The 11506-nt window shown below is 39.9% G+C and overlaps 1 protein-coding gene across 1 annotated transcript; it reads right to left on the bottom strand.

Annotated features, from left to right (window-relative positions):
* Positions 1–7671: 7671 nt before the first annotated feature.
* LOC102197180 (rho GTPase-activating protein 15-like) lies at positions 7672–10325 on the bottom strand. The gene is made up of 3 exons (XM_005753984.2): positions 10227–10325; positions 7944–8112; positions 7672–7874 (listed from the first exon to the last, which is right to left on the bottom strand). Exons 1-3 carry the CDS (start codon positions 10238–10240, stop codon positions 7734–7736), a joined length of 324 nt encoding a protein of 107 aa, XP_005754041.1. The 5' UTR covers positions 10241–10325; the 3' UTR covers positions 7672–7733.
* Between the last annotated feature and the right edge of the window lie 1181 nt (positions 10326–11506).

Raw genomic sequence — 11506 nt, 5'->3', positions numbered from 1 at the left:
AGTTTTTCCAATTTCATTGTACTACTGTACTATGTATGACTGTGCAATGACAATAAAGAGTTATCTTATCTTATCTTATCTTATCTTAACCCATGTGTGTTATTTAACACCACTGACTCTGTTCCTAATACTCCACTGAATATCTGTTTGGAAATTTCTCCTGATATTTGCAATAATTTTCTGAGGGGTTGTTGTTTTTTGTTTTTGTTTTTTTGTTTTTTGTTTTGTCACCACCAGGGCTCTGATCACAGCTCCTGACTCTGACCCCTCTTTCTCTGTCCCTTGCACTGCTGTTTTTACTCAGTTTGAGCTTGTGACGCTCTCCACTTTAGAGGATGTGGTGCACCATATTAAGCTCACAGGTTCCCCACGGGATCCTTTTCCTCCACAATTTTTTATTTTTAAAGACATTTCTCCTAGTATAGGACAGTATGTCCTTGACATTATTAACAGCAGTCTGTCTTCTTGTATGGTTCCTGCAAATTTCAAACATGCAGTAGTGCAGCCACTGCTTAAGAAACCTGGCCTTGATCACACAGTCGTGGCCAATTATAGGCCTATTTCCAAGCTGCCTTTACTTTCCAAGGTTTTAGAGAAAACTGTTTTTAGTCAACTTCAATATTTTCTAGATGATAATGGCATCCTTGAGGTTTTTTCAATCAGGTTTTAAAACCCTTCATAGCACAGAATCTGCTTTAAGGGTTTTTTAATGACATCCTTCTGGTATGTGATTCGTTCTGGTCTTGCTTGACCTAGCTGCTGTTTTTGACACCGTAGACCACAATAGTCTAATTCTTGATTAAATGATGTAGTGGGTGTTGGTGGCTCTGCACTTAGTTCTCTTGGCCAAATAAGACCTAAACCAATTGTCTCCACCAGCCTTCTCAGTTCTAAATCATCTTCTGCTCCTCTGTCATGCAGCGTCCCACAGGGCTCCATCCTTAGAAGGTCAAGGTCAAATTTATTTATATAGCACATTTCAAACAGCTGATGCTGCACAAAGTGCTTAACAATATAAAAATGGTATTAAAAAGCAACAATGTAATACAATAATAACAATAAAAAAACAAAAGAATTAAAACAATAACTAAGACTAATTCAAATAACAGCAAAATGCTTGGGTCATAGTGTGTTAAAAGCCAGGGCATAGAAATGTATCTTTAGTAATGATTTAAATTGCTCAAGTGTTTGTGCAGATCTAATATTTAAGGGGAGACTATTCCAAAGTCTGGGACCTGCCACAGAGAAGGATCTATCACCATGAGCTTTGAGATAAGTCTGTGGGATGGACAGCATTAATTTTGAGCTAGACCTCATGGTTTTTCCTGGAGCATAAGGAGGTAAGGAGGGGCTCGGGCATTAAGTGTCTTAAAAACAAAAAGTAAAAGTTTAAATTGGATCCTGTACGAGACAGGAAGCCAGTGTAAAGAAGCTAAAACTGGGGTTATATGCTCTCTCCGTTTGGTACCAGTTAGCAGGCGAGCAGCTGCATTTTGGACCATCTGAAGACGATGGATGGAGGCCTGATCTAGACCATAACACAATGAATTGCAGTAGTCTCATCTGCAAGTAAGGAAAAGGTGAATAACACGCTCAAAGACGTTAGCCGGGAGGTATGGCTTTACCTTGGCCAGCTGTCTTAACTGAAAAAAGCAGGACTGAACTACTGCACTTACCTGCTTATTGAATTTAAAAGAACCATCAATGTAGACACCGAGGTTTTTTACATGTGTTTTACAATACGAGGAAAGGGTGCCCAGAGTGCTGTCGATATGATTAAAGTTGCCAAAAATGACAACCTCAGTTTTACTTTCATTTAGCTTTAAAAAATTTAATGACAACCACTGTTTGAAATCGTCAGCGTAATAAGAGCTGCGGATGGTCTGACCCTGCTTTTAAAGGTAGATAAATCTGCAAATCATCAGCAAAACAGTGAAATGAAATGCTGTACCGTGAGAAGATGGAGCCCAATGGCAACAAATAGAGTGCGAACAGGGCAGGACCCAAAATAGAGCCTTGAAGTACACCGTATTTAAGAGGGGCTATTTTGGAGTTGTGGGGGCCCATATTGACATGAAAAGACCTTTCTGACAAATAGGACCGAAACCACTGGAGGGCAGATCCTTTTAGGCCAGCATGAAATTCTAGCCGTGATAACAGGATGTCATGGTTGACCGTGTCAAAATCTGCTGACAAGTCCAACAATAAAAGGGCAGCAGGGCTGCCAGAGTCCAGAGTTAAAAGAACATTGTTAAAAATCCTTAAAAGTGCCGTCTCAGTGCTATGTAGTGATTTAAAACCAGATTGAAATTTTTCATAGATCATATTAAAATCAAGGTGGGCCTGCAACTGTAGGTAGACCACTTTTTCCAAGACTTTAGATAGAAAAGGAAGCTTTGAGATAGGCCTGTAGTTGGACAGAACAGTTGGGTCCAGGTTTTGTTTTTTTTAAGAAGAGGCTGAACTACAGCTTGTTTAAAGCATGATGGGACGCAGCCTGTAGCAAGGGACGTATTAATAATTAATCTCAGGATAAAAGGCCCAACAGTATTAAAAGTGCTTTTAAGCAAGCTTGGAGTGGCAGTGTGATGATCTTAGGTTACTAATAGGGGTGGGTTTTGATAATTGATTTATCGATTAAAATCAATTCAGGCTTGGATAACGTGATATCGATTTATTAAAATCCTGAATCTATTTTTTTATATTAATTTATTTTGCCCGAAACGCCAGAATCTCTGGTGAAATCTCACAAAATTTCAAGAACCACCAAACAGCTAAAACAGTAAATGAGAGCAGGAACACGGATTCTGCACAAAGATGTAAACACAAAGCTCGGACCCGCCGACGGATCAGAATCAGTGAGATGTGACTTTCTCACTCAACAGCACGGACAGGGTTGGGGCTGAAAGCCGACAGCTCGCTGATTCTGATGTCCGCGCTTTGTGTTCACGCCCTTTTTGCGGTGAATCTAAAGCTGTTGGTTTTATCTCTCTTCAAACATTATTGACCAAACCAGCAGCAAAAGAAGATCCAAACTAGCTTCACATAAACAAAGTCATGAATTCACTCTGACTTTTGCTGTTCTCTGTCTGTCTGTCTCTCTGTCTGTCTGTCTGTCTGTCTGTACTTCAAGAACAGTTTTCCATCTAAAAATCTGTTTTCTGCATTATTTGCTTGCTTGTTACAAACAAGTCTACCGTTGTTTACAGGCTGTCGGCCGCTGTTTTTCCCCCCTCTTTTACTTACCTAATTTCTGCTGTTCAACAGGCTTCTGAACAAATATAAACTTTTTAAAATTATGCAAAATGCAAAACGCTCAGCTGTGTCTGTAATAAAACCGCTGTAACTTCAGAGGTAATGTTCATATGTTGATTAATGGTTTTCTTTCGTTTTTGATGTACTGTGGAATATTTTAATAAAATCCAGGCCAGGAAAATCACCTTCATGTTTTTCTGTGTTTTATCTTCAGCTACTGTGACGCTCACACCTTTGATAAAGTCTGGAAAGTGTCAGCTTCCTTTTTATAGATACAAAAATATGTAAATGTACTGATCTGAATTATAATATTTCTGACTGTCTCAGGCAAAATTTCCCAGATTTTAATCGAATCGAATTGAATCGAATCGTGGATCGAATCAATTCGGGACCTTGTGAATTGGAATCGAATCGATTCTAGAAATCAGTGACGATACCCAGCCCTAGTTACTAACTACCGCGGTCAAGTCATTAAGGGAGACGGGATCAAACTGCTCTAAGACAGCTGAGCACATAGGAGAAAGACAATGATCTCAAGCAGCAGACGACGAGACAAGAGCCCTAATCGATAGAATCTTGTCAATGGAGCAATCGAGTCCAAAATATCAGTGCAGGTAGAATGAAGAATGTCCGAAAGGTCCTCAACACTCTTACAGTTGGAGTTCATTATTCCAGAATCCATAAAGGCAGCAGAAAAAGCGGGCGCTGTCAGAGCTTTAAGAGCAGCGCAGCGTTACAGTGAACAACACAGGAAGATAATCGGAGATGCGCAACTTGGATATTTCCGTGATGCACACATCCAGCCCGTGGGAGAGCACCAAGTCCAGTGTATGACCTTTTTCATGCGTGGGACCGGTAACCCACTGGGTCAAGTTAAAAGAGTCAATAATATTTAAAGTCCTTGACCAAAAGTTTAGAGTCACAGCAGACATGGATGTTAAAATTACCAAGGATTAAAAAACTGTCGAATTTAAGAACGATTCCAGCCATAAAACCTGAAAACTCTTTGATAAAATCCTTTTTAAGATGGAGGACGGTATATGAGGGCACACAGCAAAGGCGCAGCAGAGTGTAGGTGTAACTCAAACAGTTGGAGTTCAAAACTAGAAAATGAGTCGTGCTGTAATATTTGATGAAATCGTGAAATCGAGCGTTGAACACGGTGGCTAAGCCTCCCCCCCCTACCAGAGGGCTGAGGGAGAGTGAAGAATGAGAAATTAGGAGGAACCAGTTCCAAAAAAGCTCCAGACTCACCGGGTTGAAGCCATGTTTCTGTCAGAAACAGAAAGTCCAACTGTTGTGACTTTAGGAAGTCGTTTAATACAAACGTCTTGTTTGCTAATGATCTTACATTTAGTAAAGCCATTTGGAGTGTGTAGATCCTAACATCAGATGTTCCAGCTTGGTTAAGTGTACGAAGATTTCTGTGGTCCACACCGCATCCACGGGTCCGAGGCCGCTTAGGGAAATAGAATGCTGAGAGCGGGGGATCAAGTGTCATGGGAGCTCCAGGGACAACAGGCAGGATCCATCTAAAGATGCACTCTGCTGGTCCAGTAGTTCCACGAGAAGCATGGAGAAGAGCTCGGACTTTGATGAGTGTACCAGCCCGCTTTCCTTGTTTCCTCGGGTGCTTCTTCCAGGAAGTGGTGTAGGAGTGTTGGCACAGATAAACTGGAATACAGGGCTCAAAAAGTGGTGGAGGAGGCCCATAATCATCTCCAGTGTCCGTTTGTTTAAGAGCCAGGTCATACGATGCTTTGATTTCTAAGAGTAGCTGGCGATTGTACACACGCAGAGCGAGGGCATTTTAGGATCAAATAGAAAAGGATAAGGCTAGCGAAAGCCAAAGCAAAGCTAGCAGAGTTGACGGACGTGTCGCTGTGCATACTGCTGGCGCCATCTTCCTAAGAAGGCATGGGATCTCTTTTCATTGCACATGCTGATGAATGCCAGATCTATTTGCCACTAAAGCAGAAGGATAGCATCTCCATAAAACGTGTTTTGACATGTCTAGATGACATTAAAGCTTGGTTGGCTTTAAACTACTTAAATTTCAAGTACAAGAAAACAGAATTGTTGGTGTGTGGACCCAGTGGTGCCTGTTAGTCCTCCTGTTGATTTTGGATCCCTGGAAGTTTATTTTAAACCTGTCATTACTGACCTTGGTTTTAAGTTGGACAGTGGTTTTAAATTGGACAACCAAATCAGAGCAGTGGTGAAGTCGTTTTATTACTTAAGGAGACTGGCAAGAGTGAAATCTTTTCTTTCGAGGCAGCACCTTAAAACAGTGATTCATGCTTTTATTTCATCCCGTCTGAACTACTGTAACTCACTTTATGTGGAGGTCAGTCAGTCGTTGCTCTCACGTCTGCAGCTGGTTCATGCCGCTGCATGACTGCATAACAGGAACTCGTAAAAGAGAGCATATAACCCCTGTCCTGGCCTCACTGCATTGGTTGCCTGTGTCTTTTAGAGTTCATTTTAAGATTCTCATGTTTGGTTTTTAAATTCTTTCACTACCTCTCTGAGCTTTTTCATCCACGCACACCTTGTCAGTCTCTCAGGTCAGCTGACCAGCTGCTCCTGGAAGTATTGAGATCCAGGAGGAAGCTCACAGGGGGCGGGGCCTTTTCTATCATGGCTCCTAAATAATGGAATAACTTGAACTTGCCCTTCCATGTTAGAGAGGGGCTGTATCCCAATTCAGGGTCTGCAGCCTTAAAGTACGCAGTCTCAACGATCCTCAAGGGCCGCGTACTTAAAGACCGCTAAGGCCGGAAGTGCGAGGCTTGTGAAATGGGATGGTCTAGCCTCCGTTGCGCTGCCCAGGTTGCCTAGCAACCATGATACTAACAGCTGGAAACGTTTCATACAGCTTTGTTTGACAGAAATGAAATGAAGAAAATCATTTGTTCATTTGTTTGTTTGTTTCTACATGAGCTTTGGTCATTCTCTGTATGATTAAGGTCAGCTATTGAACGGCGTATATTTGAAAGTAAAGGCTTTAAAACCAAGTTAGTACAAACGTCACTAATGTCACATGACTTTGCCGACATGTGGCCAACAGTAATGTTTTAATGTTCTTCATTATTAAACATTTGCACATAAATAAGTGACATAATATTCAGTACTTACTTAAAGTTTACTCTTCAGGCGCCCCTCATCCGCCGTTTTTTTCGGCAAAATTATCCACACCCACCGCCGCGCTATGCATTCTGGGATATATTGGGCCATGAAGTCTACACCGCCACGTCCTTAAAATTCAGGGAAATGAAGGACGCATTTGAGGCTGCATTTCGAGCAGCCTTCAAATTGGGACAGCCTTTGTCGCGTCGCTGTGACGTAATCGGCCTTAAAATGCGGCCTTTAAGGCTGCAGACCCTGAATTGGGATACAGCCAGGGCCCTTCACTGTCCACTTTTAAAACACGTCTGTGACAGCAATGACGGCCCCGACCACATACTTTCACTCTTTACACACTTTTTATTCCTGGATGCTGCATCTACAACTCCCGGCCACAGCTTTTCAGCTGCATCCCACACATAACACCCACCCAACCAAACAAACAAACACTTCCTCAGGTCCTCCCATATGGAAAAGAAATAGTAAAAACTTACAAAAGACTTGATTCACATGTGGCCTACTTCATATAGTGAATCATATAAGGCTTACATGATTTACTCATGAAAGTGGCCACTTTCTCATTACTTTCATATAATGTTTTAGTAAGTATTCAAAACATACAAGTTTCATTTATATAATTTTTCAAGGGATCTTATCTGTTTTCACTCTTGTATGCTTTTTCATACAAGTTTCACACAAGACAGATATATATTAATCTTATAAAGTTTGTATCTTTTCCATTTGGGCTGGCACGTTTAATATGCCTGAGATCGAGCTCAGGTGTGTCAGCTTCCCCCACACGAACCACGCCCCACCACAATGTCTTAAAACCCATTTTTATTCTTTGGCTTTTGGCCTCAATGAGACTTAGTTTTTCTTAAAATTAAATTAATTATTAATTAATTAACTATTTCACTTTCTTTTATTTGGATCTTATTTATATATTATGAATTTTTATTATTTAGTTCCAATGTGCAGCACTTGCTTTCTAAATAAAGATGATGATAAAGAAGAAAGGATGCACAAATTACACTGTAAGTATTGTAAATACTTACACTCTGGACACGTCACCAGTCTGTCACAGGGCTAACGCAGAGAGACTGGTGGTGGAATCAAACTCAGGACCTTCTTGCTGTGAGGAAACAGTGCTAATCACTGTTTCGTACGCCACTGTGCTGTTGTTGAAACATTCATTCATTTAATTGGGAAGTAGATTTTTTGTGTTTTCATAAATGATGACCAATCTGCACTGGGATCAGTTGTTGTGGATTGCAAATAAAAAGCAAAATGACAAAGTAAGATCATCTTACAGAGGAGTGAATGTGGGGGGAGTCAGATGTGGAGAGAGGAGATTAAACCGAATCTGTGAAGGAACTTTTCGAAAACAGGAGGAATGTAATGATTATATAGGTTGTAATTACCAGAGCTTCAAATGTAGCAGCTCCTGCTACCACAACATTGTGCTGAGACTGATTCCTGCGATGTCGAGAGATCTGCAAAAGACATGTTCATTAAAACAGAAGCGTCTCCTGCAGGCTGGTGCTTCTTTGTGATTTACGTACAGGTTTCTGAGGAAGGTCGGTCTCCTGCAGCACCATCGACTTGGACTGACTCAGACGGTCTCCGGAGCTCGGAGAGTTTTTAATGCGCATCTGCACGGCTCCCTGTGTCGCTGCGCTGCGCTGTGGAGCCTGAATCCCTGGTTTCACGGTACTCTGCAGGTTCGTGATTCTGCACATGAAAAACAAAACAATCATTTTTATCATTTCATAGCTTTACAGTTAGTTATGATGTCTGTAAATTTATATTTCTATGCATTTAAACAATCCACTTTAGAGAAAATGTATTATGATATTACATTTTATTTCCCATTAAAATAATGAAGACTATTATGTTTCCCCAGGCAGTATGGGTAACCATTTACTCAGGTAAAAACGTACATAGACTGTTCATTCTTTTCATTTGTGTACTTTGGGAAATACTTTGTAGAATTTGTATCCCCCCACTGAAAGTTTATTTTACAATTTATTGAAAAAGTAGCTTTTAAACACCCATTATGCGTAATGTTAAATTAACCATGATTAAATAAAAATACATTTAATAAAATATGTAATATTAGAATCAGTTAAACTTAACTGAAATGGCTCTGTCTGCGTCTATTCACCTGTTTACACCTCCTGTTTGTTTAAACTGAGTGACTGAACATTCAGAAGTTCCATCCACAAAAGGATCTGAGGACAGTTTGACTTTTTCCTGTTTGCTTCACTTTAGTTACACAATGTCTGCCTTTCTGCTATCCAGCTGCAAGGAAACCAGAGCTGAAAAGACTGAGGGTATGTTTGAATAGTACCTCTTCTCTCCTTTTCTAACCAGTTTTCCTCGATCTAAGTGGGAAACAATATAAGGAAAGCTGGATAGGAAAATTAACCAGGACTTAGAATAAGAGAAGAGTGTATCCGGTTGTATTTAAACTGGCAGTGTCAGCAGCTTTTGGCATTGAATGTAAAACACACTGTTACTTGACATTTACAGTTCTGTTGCTGGTTTACATGAATGGCTGGATGGTGTATTTTATAGAACAGAATTTTTCCTCTTCTAAAGACGTTAATAAGGTAAGCATTGAAGCTCTTTTTCTTAGTATCTGGAGAATTCAAGTAGTTCTTATTGCTGTCATGCAGATACTTCCAGGCCACATGATTCTGGTGACAGAATTTTACCACGTGTCAGGTGTGTAAACAGCCATTGTCTTTTATTTATATCCTGCCAAATCACAACAACAATTCCCTCAAAAGTCAAAGGGGGAGGGAGGGCGAGAGAGAGAGATTATTTCAAACATGGAAATATAACTGAAATAAGAGAAAAGAAGAAAAAGCACAACTTAAAAAACATCAAGTTTTCATGTATATCTCTATGTCCACACAATGTGTGTGCTGGAAAAGAGTAGGATGAAGTTTACACTTTTCCTGGAGAATACAATGGAAAAACAATCAACAACATTAAAAAACAGCATTTCTTGAAATCCCTAGTCACATCTTTTTTCAACAGTTTTAATGAAAAGTTTGGTGTACATCAGAGGTTGAGCGGTATCAAGAAAATGTCAAAGTACCATCTCGTAACACTTTGGTCTTCCTCCTAAAATGTGGTTAATCAAATAATTTTAAAAAAGAGGGTAGGGCTGGAGAATGTGGGGCTATAGAAAGAAGTTGATGGTTTGTATGTACTTCCTGAACTCTTAGTGTGCAATATTACATTTAAATATATTGTTGAAATGTCTGGTAAGTGTGTTAGAAAATGCAAATAAAAACATTAAACACTCTGATCATTTTGTTTTTTATGACGTTGACATATGTTTGAATCATCCCTCGTGTCTGCAGTTCTGTGGGTTTGAGCTGTTTCAGTAACTGACTGTGACATAAAACCACATCATAAAAACAGCACACTTAAAAATATGATCAGGTCTCAGAACTGACATGATGAGAAGTGAAGCCTCATTAACCGGAAACAAAATGAAACCCTCCAAACAACGGAAGCTGGACCGTCAGTCATGCATGAAGTCTTACGATCATAACCTCATAGTCTGAATCAGAGACTGTTACAATGTTTCCATAACTTCAGATGAGATTGGTCTAAAAAAAATAAGCAAATGAAATCTTTATGCTCATTTAGGGTTATTCCTATTATTATTGGCCTTTTTAAAAATTTCAGCCAGAAGTGAGCGGAGGCCTACAGAAAGTAAACAAATGTGAACCCCAGTAACGCAGCGGTGAGACCTGCAGACACACACCAAAACAAACCAATCACAGAGACAACAGAATAATGAGATTTCATATTTAAAATGAACTCACCTTGTACCCGCCATCTCTGTATGTCTCAGATCACAAAAGAAGAGACGCAGAGAGGCCTAACTGTCAGAGGAAGTAAAAAGCATCACGTGGTTTCTTCAAACCAGACGTCTCAAACTACAACTGCTGCAACCTCCCCATTTCCTGAAAACAAACCTCACTCTCGTGAGACCAGACACGGGCAGTTTGTCACTTCTGTCAGTGCTGGTGTTCAAACATTACAGATGGTCTGACTTTATTTACCCTGGATTTATAAACCTATTACTCAGAACAGCTGATTAGGAACCTAATCAGATTATTTCGATTATTTCAAGGCTTTCTTGGCCTGTTGTTGTGTTAGTACATAGTAAATTTATTATTTTAGAAAAATTATTCCACCTAAATATCTAATAAGATATAAGTGACTTATAGGTAATTAATATGCCTATATACTATAATATAACATGTTTAATAACAGTAGCTTTATACATTGCAAACAATATATTCACCATTTTAAGATAAATATTACACCAACTGCACACAAGTTATCAAGGAGCTGTTGATGGCTCATGGCATGGTTTTGGCATCATTTGGAATTTCTAAATAAATCATTAACAAAGTGTTTAGATAGTATACATAATCTCAATAATGACAGTGAAATGGGCTAACTGTGTGTCTGTGAAGGTTCTCAGATGCTTTTCTTGGCAAGCTCCTTTGGGCTAACTGTGTGTTAGCACAGGTTTTTATTAATATTTCTTTCATGCTGTAGTTAAGCTTGAGACATTCAGACAGGTACCAGCTGCTAGTTCAGTATTTAGAGTTAGCTGATCCAAAGTGAGTTTATACAACAGGAAAAGGAAACAGACAAATCACAAAGATACAAAACTGTCATGGTCCTGGGTCGTGCGACCCAGTGTTTTGTGTTTAGCCTATTTTGATGTTTATTGTTTGTTTAGGTTCATTAAGTTAGTCCAGCCCATTTGTAATTATGTTACCCTTGTATTAAGCCTCCCTTGCCCTTCGTGTGTTATGTCTGTGTGTCTTGTATTGTCAAGTTCATGCTGTCGCTTCAGTTGCACTCTCCTGTCCTGTCGTTAGGTTCATGTGTGTCAGCTGTGCTCCCATGTGTGGCCACTTCCCCTGATCATCCCTCATGTGTATTTAGTCTCGGTGTTTCATACAGTCTGTGTCGCGTCGTCTGTGTTCCCACGCCCGGTCTGTTGTATTCTAAGTCATAGCCTTACCATAGTTTATTCCCAGTTTAGGTTTCTGTTTAGTTATTGCTCTTGTGCTGCCCTTATTCT

The sequence above is a fragment of the Pundamilia nyererei genome, unplaced genomic scaffold, assembly GCF_000239375.1.
Source record: "Pundamilia nyererei isolate P.nyererei 1_Seehausen unplaced genomic scaffold, PunNye1.0 scaffold00490, whole genome shotgun sequence".
Taxonomy (NCBI): domain Eukaryota; kingdom Metazoa; phylum Chordata; class Actinopteri; order Cichliformes; family Cichlidae; genus Pundamilia; species Pundamilia nyererei.
This window is presented reverse-complemented; position numbering and strand designations above follow the sequence as displayed.

Excerpts from the sequence above, each read along its gene's own strand:
- LOC102197180 (XM_005753984.2), bottom strand. Across the intron at positions 7,875-7,943 it reads CCGACCTTCCTCAGAAACCT|ATCTCTCGACATCGCAGGAA; the intron begins GTACGTAAATCA and ends TGTCTTTTGCAG.